This window comes from Ziziphus jujuba, chromosome 12 (genome assembly GCF_031755915.1).
Source record: "Ziziphus jujuba cultivar Dongzao chromosome 12, ASM3175591v1".
NCBI classification, from domain to species: Eukaryota; Viridiplantae; Streptophyta; class Magnoliopsida; order Rosales; family Rhamnaceae; genus Ziziphus; species Ziziphus jujuba.
In genome coordinates this window covers 6,525,730-6,541,757 of record NC_083390.1, presented here as the reverse complement: position 1 = coordinate 6,541,757, position 16,028 = coordinate 6,525,730, and the positions used below count along the sequence as shown (strand labels likewise).

Genomic DNA, 16,028 nt, shown 5'->3' with positions numbered 1-16,028 from the left:
AAGAAAATTTATAAAAAGACAACTATCTTAGACTAGCCATACAGAGGACAAAAATAATGAAATATATATTATTATAATTCAGAAAAGAAAAAAGATTGGCAATATATATATATATATATATAATATTTTAGAAAATATTGGAGAGAGTTCATAGTAATATAAATATATAAATGTATATCTACATGGTTTCGTTCCCTCTTGGGGAAATTAATTGAAAACAGCTTTTCCAAATGGCTTTCCCTTGCATTTTCTTCCTAAAAAGAAGAAGTTTTTGAACCACTGGTTATGGATTTTGAGGCTCGTTTTCATTTGTCCCTACTTTTTTAAATTAATGCATTTTCCAAAGAAAAGGTATGATCAACAAAAGAGATTCCAATTTGTTTATTATCTTTTTTCCTTCGTTGCTTTTTGTCTGCTTAAAGAATGGTTGGTAACCCATTTAAAAGCCTTTTAGCGAAAGCAATTATATTTATATTATTAATCGTGCACATACCAAATTCTTTATCAAAAACATTTAACAAATTATATGTATATTATTGAAATATTATTATATTTTAAATATTAAAAAGTGAGATATTAAATGAATAAGCTAGTAAATCAAAAATATAAACCATTTAAACATTAGCATATTTTTTTCTAATGTAATTTACAATATTGACATATTATTTGCTATATCATTTATTGTTGTTAAATTTAATGATCATTCTGACTATAACATCAAAATGTTTATCAAAAAATATTTTTTAGAAAAAAAAAATTATATATATATATATATATATATATTAGATAATATATTTTAAGATGTTATTGATTATCATATTTACATAGATTAAACATAAATAAGTAAACATTTGAATGAATAAATAAATAAAAAAATAAAAAAATAAAAAATTTAAATATTATCATATCATTTGATAAATAAACTTAGTATATATTTTTAGTAAATCTAATATTAGTATATTTTTATATTCTTAATGCATATAAATTTGTAATGTGTTTTGAAATTCAATATTTGCTCTTTTTACATTACGATTTTACCAGTAGTGGGACTTTATGATTAACTTGAATAGTTTTGTAACCCATTGTATTGTAAAGTACATAGGCAGGACTATAAATGAGTCAAGCTGAGTTGAATAATATGATTTTCAAATTCTGCTTCTATAGTTTTTTGGGTGATAAAACTTAGATCAGGCATTTAAAAATTAAAATTTTGAAACTTGTTGCTTAAAATTGATTCGATTTGTTTATAAAATCCTTCAACTTCGCTTGGTTCAATTCATTTTAATATAATAGTCTAAAAACTTTAAACATCAAATTTCTTAATTTTTTTCATAAAAAATATTTCTACATTCCATTTGTTTTCTTAAATTCTTTTTATAAAATTGTGTTTAATATTATTTATATATTAGAAACATTTTATATTATTAAATTCATATTTTTACATGATTAAATTAATAAATTTAAAAATAAATATTTATATAAATTTAAAATACTAGCTATTAAAGATCAGTTTGCATATTATTTAAGCCTCATTTCTTATTTAAAAAGTGTAAACTGCCTTTGTAATTAAAAGAAAAAAAAATAATTTTAGTTTAATTAAAGCTAGATATTTTATGCTTATTAAAAGAAAATTATTATTTGTTATGATCTATGATAATTATTAGTAGTTACATGTTTTTTAGTAATTTAAATGACTAGTTAAAAAAATTTATTTTTCCAAATTAAATGTTTAAAATAAAAAATCATACATAATTAAATGTTATATATTAGCAATTATAATGTTAGTTTAATCCTATAAATAACTATAACTATTAGTAGCAAATAACAAAGTTCGTATATTAAAAAAAAAATTTGATGTAATCACTTATATAGATCAAAATGTATTTTAATATCTTTTATTTTTATATTGTTTTCGTTTAGGGGATGTAAATTTTTTTTTTTATTTAACAATTACTACCCTTCTATTATTAGTTCCAACAGATTCTGTCCATTATTGATCATGTGGTACATACATGTCCTGCTATTTCCCATTTTTTTTTCGGGGTGAAGGAAGAAGAAGACGATGAAGATATTGTTGTTGGAAAAGCAAAAGGGTAAATGGGTAATGTTTGGTTGGATGAAACGGTGAGTTTTAACGTTTTAAAATTTTTTAATAACTAATATGATTTTATTTAAAATTAATTCTAAAAAAATGGAAAAAAAAAAAAAAAGATCAATTTCTAAGGTCACGTAAATAGCACGTCATCTATTGTTGATAGATTTATGTTAAAAATTAATAAAATTAAATTAAATTAATTTTTTTTTTACAACTTTTGAATAAAATAAGTTGAAAATAAAAAGTAGCAAAATGTATTTTACCCACCTATATTTATATATGGAATTATTTTATATGTCACTTCAATAATTTTTACTATCGATTTTCAGAATTAAATTAAAATATGTTTCATTATTATTATATTATTATCTTTCTGTAGTCTCTAGTATGTGCTAAAGAATATTCACAAGAGAGAAAAGTTTATTCTAAAGAAAGTCGCTTCTTACGTGCATGAATGGGAGAAATGTACGTGTTCAAACACCACAACACGTGGCATCATGCATGACATGAGAACTTGTTCACCTGTGTTTTCCTTTTTAAATTATATATACATTCATAACGGTAAGATTTTCACGCCGTAGTTGTTTGACACACAGCTCTGAAAAAGATATTATGTGGTATGTAAATTTTGCTAATAATTGTTTATCAATAATGACAAAAAACTGTTTTATTCCTACAATAAAAATGACCATAAATAGTGCAAATGTGAGACGTTCGAATTGTAACCACCATGTTAATTGCAGATTTGGAACTAAAAATATTTCCTCTCCAACTTAATAATATATCAAAAAAAAAAAAGAAAAAAAAAGAAGGAAAATCCCAGTTTGGCAATCATGGCACAGGTTTGTAAATGATGTGTTAATTAGCGAAATCTTTTTTCTTGAGAAATAACTGGAAAGACAATAAAAAAAGATTAAAAGGGCTTTGCCCTAGACACCCTTTTCATTCATAATTTCAAATAAAATTTATATTATTTTATTAAAACTAAATTTATCTTTGAAGATTATTGGATTCAAAACCTATTTTTTGATAATTATTTGATTCTATAAATAAGAATTTAGTTTTTAAAAGAAGATTCCAATTTGGCAATAATGGCTACAGGTTTGTGAATCAGTGTGTTAATATAATATATATATTTATTTTAGTTAGTTCAACATCCATCTTTTTTATTTAATCAAAATCTGTTTTTAATGATTATTGGATTTAAAATCTATTTTTGATGATTATTGAATTCTATTATTAGATTAAACGTTATTTTGTAAATAAAAATTTAAATGGGTATTAAGCATGTATATTAATTTAATAAAATGAGATGAATAATGATGTTGAATGACAATTAAACAATTATCCCATACTTATTTCTCAAAAAAAAAAAAAAAAAAAAGCAATTCTCCAAAAACATGGAAGAGGGATTCTATTTGCAAGCACCAAGGGGACAATATTTGTCGCTTTTCATATATAATAATTTAAAGAATAAATAATTCAAATAATAATGATAAAAAGATAAAAACGACAATGCAGAGAAGCACCCTGCAGGGTTTTGTATATGATTCTTTGTTTTTGAAAAGACGACAGGCTAAATTGTTGTCAACAAAAAAACAACAATTTAATAATGCACCCCTAAATTTATATTAAAAATTTCAAAATTTCTCTGCCTGTCCTTTGTTTTCTTTTAACTAATTATTGAATATTAATTAAAAAATTATTAAGAATTTTCACGATAAAAAAATAAAAAATACTATTTATTATTGTTGATGAAAAATTTATACGGCAAACGAGAATTTAAATCGATATAATAAAAGATTTATTTTTAAAATTTAAATATAAAAAATAATAAAATTAAATATTTTTAATTAAAAATCAATAAATAAACAGTGATATTGATCACACAAATAGCAAAATTCAAATAAACAACACGGTTGTTTTCTTGTTTAGCAGCCATGTTGGCCCAAGAAGTTCAAGGAGAATAAACACAAGAAGCAAATTCAAATTAGGTAGAGAATATAAGAAGAAAGATTTAATTAATTAATCATATATATATATATATATATACAAAGAAAGAGATAAGAAAGTGAGACCGGCCTAATCCAGAACACAGCAATTAATTAATATATATAGTAGTATTGTATATGGAAGAAAGTACATAGATTAATAATCTAATTAATTAATTAGGTAGAGATTACATATGCTTAACTTATTTACACCAGATCATATTAAAGTGACATTATCTTGGAAATTAATTTCAGCAAATGTTAGGTCAGAAAGCATCATATATATATATATATATAGAAATAAACACGCGTATATATTAGCCAAGTATATATCCATTGCTAGTTCGAAAAAATATATATATATATATCCAGTACTTATTCAATCACCTAACTTTATGGAGTAAAGGGTGGTCCTCGGATCCACCAATTTTTTTTTTAAATTTTTTATTATATATTTCTCTAAAGAATATATGGATCAACGTGATTCATGATTATAGCTTCTATCTTAGGATCCAATTAAATAAGATTAAATTTAAGGCTTTTTTTTCCAGCAAACTGCCAGCCAAAAAAGGAAAAAAAGGAATTGGTATCCTATGTATATAGATTTGGCACAGATAACACCTTGAATATATATTATATAGGTGTTTACAAAGTTTTGCCCTGAATATATATATATATATATATATATTATGGCATTAAATTAAAAGGATAAGACTAGGACTTGGTCATGAATGAAAAGCTTTATTTACATGCAAGATTTGCTGTTTTTCTTATTAGATATTCTTATGCTTTTCCACCGGGGTTTGAATCAACTAGCTAGGGTTTGGTCAACACAATAAATATGGACTATCATGTACGAGTATATTCTTGAATTTTCTACATAATGCTTTTAACAGGTTGCTATTTTTTTTTTATTTTTTTAAATTTTTTTAAAGTTTTTTAAAGTTTTTTCCTTTTGCAAGATTTAATGATTAGGTTATCATATATAAATAAAAATATTCCAGTATATGTTACAAACACAAACTTATTTCATCAATGTTTTTACTTCAAAGTGATATGACAGAGTATTGCTTATTATTATCCAATCAAATTAATATACCTAGCTATTAACCCAAAAAAAAAAAAAAAAGGGTTAATAGACTTAGCTATTTAATTTTTATCAACAAGATTTTGACACAAAATATAGTGTGTGTTTATATCATTTTACTCCAAATTGTGAAACATTTTGCACTTTCTCTAATAAACTATAAAAAAAAAAAAAACTTTCACATTGTTTCATGAACTACTATTTTGATATCAATTTAGTGTAATCATACATTTTTGGCAAATCAATACAATCAAATTAAGCATGGATCGAACTAGGTAAGGGCCACGTGCCCCCACTCTGATTTTTTTTTTATTTATTTGCACTTTTTCTATTTCTATTTTCTCCTTAAAAATCTAATAAAGTGCCCCCTGCCCCTCTTGTCTCTCTCACACGTTTTTTTTTTTAACATTTATTTTTTAATATATTTTTCTCAATTATCATATATTTATTCAATCCTATAATCATAAATTGGTTATTACAATTACATAATAAATCAATATTATTTTAATAATAAACCTATTTAACTTAATTTTAAATAAATATTTATACACAAATAGAATTATCTAATACAGTCAATTAATAATAAAAAATATTTATAAGCTGCAACTTTTTTTTTTTTAGTTACACAGTTTTTTTTTTCTATTAGTCTTTTTTGTTTGGTTTTCAATTACTTTACTTGTTTAAATCCTACTAAAATCAAGATTTTATTTTTTAGTTTGCATCAATGATTGTGTTAATTTTTATTTTGTTTACATAGATTTGCAATCAATTTATTATGTAATTCCATTGAAATTCACATTTTTCTCTAAAAAAATTTTAAAAAATAAACAAAATTAATTCTTAATTCAGTTTGTAATTAGTTGGACTACAACAATTTCCCACACCATAAATTAATATAATCACATATGTAATGGTGTCCTTCCTGAACAAATTTTCTAGGTCCATCACTTAAAATTAAGCATACACAAATCCCAGTTGGAATAAAACAGTTTACCAACAAAATTATATAAATTGTGCATAGTTAATTCCATGAAATTCTTTTATTTAAAATAAGTTATTGGACTAAAAGTCTAAAATGATAAAACGAAAATAGCATGAGGGCAATGTGAGAGTTTTTGTTTTTTTTGGTAATAATGTGAGGTTTTTGTTAGTTTGGAAGAAAAGTGTAAAAAGTATATATAGTCTTATAATCATGCAAGTATGCAAGGGACTGCTCTGCTGGTATATCATCTTACCAAGATAAGATATAATAGTTGATAACTGGATATTAAAACTTTGTAATTTTTTTTTTCTTTTCCTTAAATTGTAGTGGAATTAATGATAAATTGTAGTGGAATTTAAGACAAATTGTAGTGGAATTAATGAAAGAATGTTGCAATACTAATAGTGTATATTATGTATGGTTGCGAAAAAAACAAAGGGCTATTGGAAAAAGGCTGGGCTTAGCGCCTCTAAAAGATTGGAAAAAAAAAAAAGATGCATGTCACATTCGAATAATTAATTTTGGCACAAATATTTGTGGGTTTAATGGGGGATGTTTTCTTCTCTTTTCTTTTTATGGGTCTTGATCCGTTACCTAAAAATCTCACGCTCACGCACATAAACACAACAGTGCAATACCTGACGTTTTCTAATGTCACTGTCTGGTGACGTTTTAAACTTTGGGCACACAATTGGGTGGACATTTGTACTGTCTGTAAGCATTATAGTTGACACGTAATACAACTGGGTCCCACATATTCGTCCCTGGTTCCACTTGGTGATGCAACCCTCGCATACTCTTCCTCTTCTACTCCTTTTTTTTTCACCTCTTATGTCATCTTCTGCATTTCACCGTCTCTACCCCCACAAAGTCCCACCAGTTTCCCACTCTCTTCCATGTCTAACTCACCAGTCAACAAGCCCACCATCCCATTTAATCTGTTTTAGATTTTTCAAAAGCTAGATAGGTCTTTTTGGAACAAATTAAGCACCCAAAATTGATAAATTTTCATTTCATGTTGGTTTTCTTTTTGGGCTAAATACCCAAGTTCATCCTTTTAACATCTTGGACTATAATAGATGGTAGGAGACCATAACAATTCAATTTTTGTTATCCACTTTCAGTTAGATTTTTTTATTTTTAAAGTTTGTTGTTTTTACATTGTTGTATGGTATTCTTTACATGTGATCATGAAGGTTCATTGTATATAAATGCATTGATTTTTCTTTTAATTTTTTTCATTAAGGTATTTATGATCCATCTACCCTCTTTTTTTGGCGATGGAAAATGTGAAAGGTGATTTTTGAAAATAAAGCAGTGCTTTAGGCAATAAGCAAAGTCAATGTCAAAATACATCTGCCTTGGACTTAGATTTCCAAAATATGGGCAAGGAAATGTTGGCCCAAGGACTCGGTTACTTTGCACCACTACTTTTTTCAGCTAGAAATACCGACAAGTTACAACTTTTTTTTATTTTTTTTGGTAAATAACAAGTTACAAGTGGGTGGAAATTCTGGACAGTCAAGCACTTGGTGTTCCACGTTTTTATTTTGTTTTTGTTTTTCAACAAGGCTATGCAGAGTTGAGTAGAGAGATGAAAAGAAACCAAAAGAGAGAATCCAATATAGATACTATGATGGGCTAATGACCGACAATGAAGATTACAGTTTGTCCAAAGTTGAAAACTTTGAAACAGAGCGAAAGACATAGGAGAAGATTTTGGTCAAAGCTCAAAAGAAACAGCAAAAAATGTACATACCATGACTTTTCTACTTCAACATTAAACAGTATACAGCGACAGTTCATTGAAAGATTTTACCATTTGTAGTCTATTTTCCTAGTTTCTTTGACGTTTTGAATTTAAAATTTTTACAACCAATATCCATAAATGGGCAGATTCTAAAATAAAAATAGACGAATCAGTCCATATAGAAACCATTCCAACTCGAATTTGATCTTCATGTTGAGGTTTCGAAGATCATACCATATATGTCATTCGTACTTGAATTATATTCATGTGAGGTACACTCATATTTGCAGTACCTGCTCTACAATTCCTCCTCAAGAATGCATAGAAGTAGTTTATAAACAGTTTCTTCAGGAAAAAAGAGTTCTTCTTCGCTCTCACTTCCCCATGAGCGAGTAAATAAGTAAATCCTGAATCCATTGCTTCTCGAAGAGCTGAAAGCTCATACTCCAGACTAGGGTCCTCATCCACTGACATCATACTAGGTGGTAGTGCTGCTGAGTCAATTTCTTGTGAAGCTGAAGTTTCTGCCTCGTTGAATCTTTCATCGTGCAAAAATGGAATTCTAAGATCGTTGTTCCCATCACCAGCTTGGACTCCGGAATCCCTTGATATCGTTGAAATACTGTCAAATTCCTGATCATTTAAGTTGCTCTCCAAGGCAAGATCTTGAGCTTCCCTTCTTAGAAACTTCTCGAGGCTTTCAACCAGAAGTTGCTCAAATGCACGGTGATCCTCCTTCCTGACATCTTTGTAACCGTACCGGGCAACACAACGAAACATATGGTAGTCTTTTGGGCAAACTCTCCGAAACAAGAATCTTTCCTCTTGAGGGACCACCGGAACTGGGACATACTTGATGCAAACAAAGACTACGGTAGAGTGGATAGCTGGAAGACTTAGAAGAAACTGTCCGAAAATGGATGGAATACCCTGGACAAGCTCATTGTATAGCAACCCAATTCCTGGAACTCTCACTGTCCCAAGGGTTGAACCAAGTTCGAACATGAAGTCCATGGATATCTTCTCCCTAACCTCACTCTGATACTTCAACACACTGCCATAGTTCCAAGTATACATCACACAGAGAAAGAAAGAAGCGAAAACAAGTGGCAGCCAACCACCCTCCAACAGTTTTGATAGAACTGCTGACATGTACAAGAGCTCTATCGATCCAAATACGAGCGGGAAACACAGAGCGAGAAACAAGTTGGTCTGCCAGATGAGAAGCATTACTAGTGTTACCAAGGTGGTACTGACCAACATGACACCTACTTCAGCTATGCCTGTGAGAACAACATGAATTGTATTAGCAAGCATAACAATTGAAGGTTGACCGTTTATATTTGTCAGCTAAACTGCAAAGTCGACACTTCTAATAATAAAAAAAATGATTATGATTCATGCGAAAGATATGTTACTGGCAGAGCCCTTAGCATAGTAAGCAACTTTATTGGAGCTCCTTGGCGCTACTACTTGAAAAAGGCATAACAAATGGTAGCACAAATACGAAGTACTTGGAAAATGCCTGCCCAGTAAGAAGACATGTAAAGGAAGAAACCTCACCATAAGCATTGGCAATATCTGTGGTGCTTCGGAAGATGGAAACAACTAGTATGCACATGATCATTAAAAACCAGTTGATAACTGGGATGTAAATTTGACCCATTCGTTTCCTGGAGGTGTGAATTATCTTCAACCTCGGGAAGCATCCAAGAGCCATAGATTGCTTAACACAAGAAAACGTAGCAGATATCATTGCTTGGCTGGCAATCATTGCAGCTAGGGTGGCTATAACAAGGACTGGCCAGAAAAGGCTATCTGTTCGCAAAATTCAGTATCTAGAAATGTCAAAATAAGGCACAAAACATAAAGCACATATCTCTGCAATTTTAATTCGAAATATGGGGCTTGAAAAAAATAGGTAGTGAGGATGTTAGCAGTGATAACCTGGCACAGAATCATAGAATATTCTTTCAGAAGAATCTGGGTATGTCATCAGATATGCAGCTTGGCCCATGTAAGCCAAAAGAAGACATGGGAACACCACAAATGTGAATGCAATCTGTGCAAGCAGTAAAGATAGTGAGAACTTCTAGTAAAGCAAATCCATAGCCTAAGCTCCAACGAAGAGATAAAACTGATGCAATGTAGAAGACATACCTGTATGGCCCGTACCGAGAAATGACCGAGATCAGCAAACATTGCTTCAGCTCCTGACATGACATTTAAGCAACTCATACAATAAGCAGGTGCCTAGTCAAAAGCTTTATAAGGATTTATAAGCTATTTTAGTCCGGTGCACCCAAATTTCTCATAAGATTTATAAAATGGTATTGATGACTTCCAATTCCAGCAAAAGTAGATTTTCACTTCATGATGTAGACGAGATGTTTTGATATTTTGTCAACACTTCACACCATTACAAGAAGAAAAATAAGTGGAAAAGCTATCAACTTGAGAACGTTAAAAACAGTTTCAATAGGCAGCAAAAAAATTACCATTAACTAGAATTTTTATGGTGTCATCTAACAAGTTCAGAGATTATTATAGCTGTCACACTTGCTTAATTTATTGCAAAGCTGTTAGGAGCAAATCAATCTTCACTCCTATCAAACTTGAGCAGCTAAATGGTTCAAGTTTTTGGCAAAATTTTCTGATGCATTGCTATTTGCATTCTTCAAGAAGTTTAAGGTGTTAGGAAATAGGTCCAATAGCACATCAAACTTGCTGCCAACAATGTCCAGCTCCTCATTTGTAGGCTTAAAAGCTATTTATGGACCAATTGAAAAAGAACAGAAAGTGGCGTACCAAGACACAAGTGTACTACATAACCAACCATATCATTATATCATGTAAAGTAACCCATTGCCTAAATCCTAATAACTTAAACTCATAAAATTGTCCAACAGTGTATTTTATTCTTAACACAATACTCACTATAGCTTTCAAGTGAAAAAAAAAAAAAGAAAAAAAAGAAAAAAAAAATTATATATTAGGCACACATATGGGATTACAGGGCTTAGTATACAAGAATCATGAAAAGAACAAGTATCTATGAATTGAAATTGTCTGTGCATTTCAATCAAAGAATATGTGAGGAAGACATCTGTTTTAGTCAAAAGAAAATCAGAGATCTGTGTCAGCTGGCAGAAATATATATAAAAGATTGCAGTCTACTTGCAGTTCTCAAGGTTTAACAGTGAGATATACCTGTAATGCACAGAACACAACCACCAAGACATGACCATGCTTCTTTTTTATTCTTCTTGAAGAACCAATATACATAAGCTGGATTAAATGCCTTGAAGACTGTGATATTATACTTTAATATATTGTAAATTCCAATAGATCCCAGAGAAAAGAACCACAGAGCAAGTACAGGAGCAAACATGAAACCCACTTTACTAGTTCCAAAGCGCTGTATGCTGAACAACCCCGCCAGGATTACAATTGAAAGAATAACCATAGCATCTACAAAGAAAGTTAGAATAAGGATCCTAGCAAAAAATACTTAGATCATGAATGGTTCTAAGAAACATGCAATTACTGCTTGTTTACTACATTAACAATTAAGCGGAAAGCAATTAATAGTTTGTGGCATGACAGTAAACTAAATTCAAATTCAAATGATTTGATTCAATTATAGCACCTTAGGAAGAAAAGTCAAAATCTATTGACCACTCTAACACACGCGCGTGCACACACACACACACACACACACATATACATATATATATATATGTATATGTATATATATATATATATATATATGTATCTCTTTCATAATCACCTCTTAACAATCTATATAGACTTATATCAGACAAGAAAACGCCATTCCAGGGAATGAAAAGGATTTCAGTCTTAAAATTAACCTGACCATCAGCTTTTTTGGTTTATTCATGGAGACCATGTTAAAATAAAAGTAATTGGAATCTCCAACTGCTGTTTTATCCTACTCATATTGAATCTGACGTTTCTATTCTTTCCTACAAATCTTAGCAATCAAATGAACCATAGATACTGAAAAGAAAAGAAAGATACTCACTTGTACCAAATCCTGGCACTTGACCCTTCAGACCACTCACAGCAGACATTACTGCAATAGAAAAATCATATTTAGATTTAGACAGTTAAAACAAACATTTATTCATGATTTGCATAAAAAACAAGGGTATTTTAATGTAATTCCAAATAGGTGTGGTTTAGACACACAGAGAGAGAGAGAGAGAGAGAGAGAATGAGAATAACAAAGCAGATGAAGTGAGGCTCTTCATATTTAGATTTAGACAGTTAAAACAAACATTTATTCATGATTTGCATAAAAAACAAGGGTATTTTAATGTAATTCCAAATAGGTGTGGTTTAGACACACAGAGAGAGAGAGAGAGAGAGAGAGAATGAGAATAACAAAGCAGATGAAGTGAGGCTCTTCATATATATGTATATATATATATATACATACAAGAGTTCTCTAATAAGGGAATCTTTGATTTATTAAATGCAGGATGCTTATGTGGAAAGTGCTAAGAGTTGCTGCATCCTATTTACGATTTTACATTGACTTCAAATAACAATTGTCAATGAATCAAACAACTAAACATTTGGCACATAAGCATTGACACCCACCATAATTTGGTGATGTCGCCTATCATAGCAAAATTTATATATATAACATCCTTGTCTGGCTACATTTTGGAATTGATTCATTGGTCCTAGCTGTATTACGTGGAATCTTCATTTTACTTTTCTGTATAGAGATACATAAGCACAATGAACCGATGCTGTTCTAATGAACCGATGCTTTTCTAATCAGTTCAAACCAATTTCTTGTTCAATTTATTTGGTAGCATTTAGCTATGCCTAAAATGGCAATTTCAGATTGTTAGAAACGTTTAGAATAATGCCTCTATATTATTCTGGCAACAAAAATAATAACTGATGTACCTGATATTGCTGGGGTTAGAATACCATCTCCTATTATCATGGAAGTTCCCATCAGAACCAACAACAAGAGAAGGGTTTTTAAGGATGATTTCCTTTCCAAATTCTCTTTTATATTCAAAGCCCTTTCCAACTCTGGAGTGGGCAGTTTGAGCTTAAAACTTGAAATTTGTTCATCAGCAGGCTGACGGTTTGGAAGCATACTAACCTTCGCATATCGGCATATCAGTGAATATAGCGCAAATGTTCCTCCTATAGTTGGAAGCATAAAGGCATTAATATGTGTTAGAAGGACTGCCATCTACTAACAAAAGCAAGGAGATAAAATTGCAGTTGAAGCTTACCTTCACCATTATCATTGGCTTTGAGAACTACAAAAACATATTTTGCTAGTGGTAGAAGAGCAATTGTATACATCACAAGCGACAAAGCCCCCAAGACATCAACCTCTGACTCCATGGGCACCTTGGTGAACACATCAGCAAAAACATACAAAGGACTCGTGCCCATGTCACCGTAAACCACACCGAGAGTTTGGAATGCTAAAGCAAGAGTGCGCCAAGTGGAAAGATCCTGATTCATTAAAGTAATGAAACTTAGTGAGACATAAATAGTGCCCCTTGTTTTTCCCTGTGGAAGGAGGTATGAAGAGCAGAAATATTTCATTACTTTTTTGGCAATGTAAATATTTTCACTACACAAGATAGAAATATACTTTTTGGCTGCACATTTTAATCGAGTGTGATAAGCCAGGTCATCAACTGCTAGCGGCTAAATCTGCTAAACTTGAACTCTTTCACACATCAAGATACTCTACAACCTTTAGAAATCAGAGTCTATAACAGGGCACTTGAATACCATAATCTCAATGAAATGAATGTTGATTTCACTTAGATAATTCAACAGAAAGGCTATAGTATAAGAAAAAACTCAGTGATTCTTCCATAGATACTAACTTCATTATGAAACCCCCAGATTATACTAAGCAACATGTTACCGAATAAATTTTAAAAAAAGAAAAAGAAAAAAAAAAAGTAAAAAGGCAATGAAGATATGCAAATGGGTTTCATCGAATAACGCCAACAAAGTAGAGAATTGTATTCGAGTTCATAGCAACCCATATTACCTTAGTATGATGACCATGAGCGCCAGCAATTGACATAGCTTCAACATCAAAAGAATCAACACGCTTGGGCTTCTTGACAAGCCTCCTCCTGAGAGATCCATACCCTTGTGTGCCCTCGTGTTCATCAAGCAGAGACCATGGAGGAGACTCTGAGTCCACCTCACTACCATCAACCCACCTACGGTCACCACCACCACCACCACCACCACCACTCCCAGTACTCCCCAGCAAGTTTACACTGCTCTCTTCAATCTTATCTTCATCTTCCATCTTTTTACACAAATCCCACAAAATCCCACTTGAGAAAAAACTCAATCTCTGTGTAGAAAAACCAACCCTTTTGGCTTTTGGCCTGTAAAAATAAATCTTCCAGTGTCATAAACTTTCCATGTAACAATTGATTTTTCTGCAGAATCCCCATGTGAAGTCGTTGTTGCTGGACCTCTCCATATTTGTTACCAGTCAAAAACGTGACTGAGCTTCTTTAATGGATGGGACTGGTAATAAATAGAGGCTAATACATGCATAGCCCAATTATTGCCCAAAGGACAGCAGAGATCAGACTCACCAGACACACTATTAAATAATAATATCATAATACTGACATCGATTGGTCTTTCTTTTTTTCTTTTTTTTTTTTTTTTTTTTTTTTTTTTTTTTTTTTGGGTTGTCTAGACGGGGAATACATGATAGGTGTGTAAGTTTCATCTGTTTTGAGGAGAAAACTGAACTGGTTAGTGTTTTATTTTGAACTCTTTTTTATTTTTTTGGTAAATAAAAAAGGGAATTGGAAGAGATAGAGATTTGCAAACCCCAAATGGTGGATCCACCATATTGATAGAGATTTTCATGCATCTATTTTATAGTTTCACACAGTTTTGAGTAAAAAGATGGGACATGGTGTTTCTGTGTTTGGTTGCATGGGAATTTGTGTGGTTTTCTTTGCAGTTTCTAGCTCAGTAAATCTCAAAGTCAAAAACCCTTGGCTACAGGGTTTCTCACTCCTAATTGGTAAAATACCAACAACTATTATAAGTAAATTGAAATTATTATCACTAAACCTTATATTTATATATATATAAACATTTACTTTTCAATATATACATATATCCATTTAAAAAAAAAATTGTTGGTCTTATAGATTTTTTCAGCCTAATGTACTGCAAATTTTGATACAAATTTGGATAATGAAAAAAAGGAAAAGCACACAGACACAAAATTGTTTTATTTTTCAATTAGAGTGATCATATAATATGATTAGTACATTTGTATCCCTATTATTATTATTATTATTATTTTGGTGGATGTATCTCTATTTTCTAATAATGAAATGTTGGAATAATAATACAGTTAGTGGTAATTAAAATTTTCTTGAAAAATAAAATTTTATTTTATTTGGATAATTTAAAAAAAAATTATAAATTTCAGTAGAAAATAAATCTTACAATAAGATAGAAAATGAATCCTCTTAAAATGTATTATTTTAAAATTTTTAAAAAATTAATTTTATATATTTTTTAAATATAATTTTATCTTTTAATTTTAATACACAAATTTATTTAATTATTTATAAATTTTATTTTCTTTTATAACCAAACAAACACTATAAAAAAATTTTTAAAAAAAACTCATTATCAAAAAAATCAATTTCAAAAAATCAATTTCCTCCCATATTTTCTTTTTTAACAAATAGACCATAAGAAATATAATAAATGTCATCACGATTGTTGTACATAACCAACCAAAATTTTTAATTATCTAACAAATATATATATTAATTATTTACCAAAAATAAAAAACAAACCTCTTAATTGGCCATAAATATGGGACCACCTGACCACACCCTCCGTTTATATTGGGCCTGGTGGCCTGAGAGCATCAAGAATATTCCCTATTTATGAAAAATGTGTCCACAAAAGGACAAAAAAAAATAATAATAAAAGTTTGATTTTATCGTCATGTCGATGTGTAATAAAAAGATTAATTAGTAGAAGTATTTTTTATTTGGAGATTAATAAAAGAAATTTCCAATGTATTTGGAATGATAAAATAAAAA

General features: G+C 29.9%; 1 protein-coding gene across 1 annotated transcript; it reads right to left on the bottom strand.

Moving 5' to 3' along the window:
• Window positions 1-7,893: 7,893 nt before the first annotated feature.
• On the bottom strand, window positions 7,894-14,627 carry LOC107428627 (putative potassium transporter 12). The gene is made up of 9 exons (XM_048463349.2): window positions 13,973-14,627; window positions 13,191-13,419; window positions 12,850-13,098; window positions 11,951-12,001; window positions 11,116-11,376; window positions 10,066-10,118; window positions 9,853-9,967; window positions 9,469-9,723; window positions 7,894-9,188 (listed from the first exon to the last, which is right to left on the bottom strand). The coding sequence occupies exons 1-9, from the start codon at window positions 14,240-14,242 to the stop codon at window positions 8,134-8,136; spliced, it is 2,538 nt and encodes an 845-aa protein (XP_048319306.2). The 5' UTR covers window positions 14,243-14,627; the 3' UTR covers window positions 7,894-8,133.
• Window positions 14,628-16,028: the final 1,401 nt, after the last annotated feature.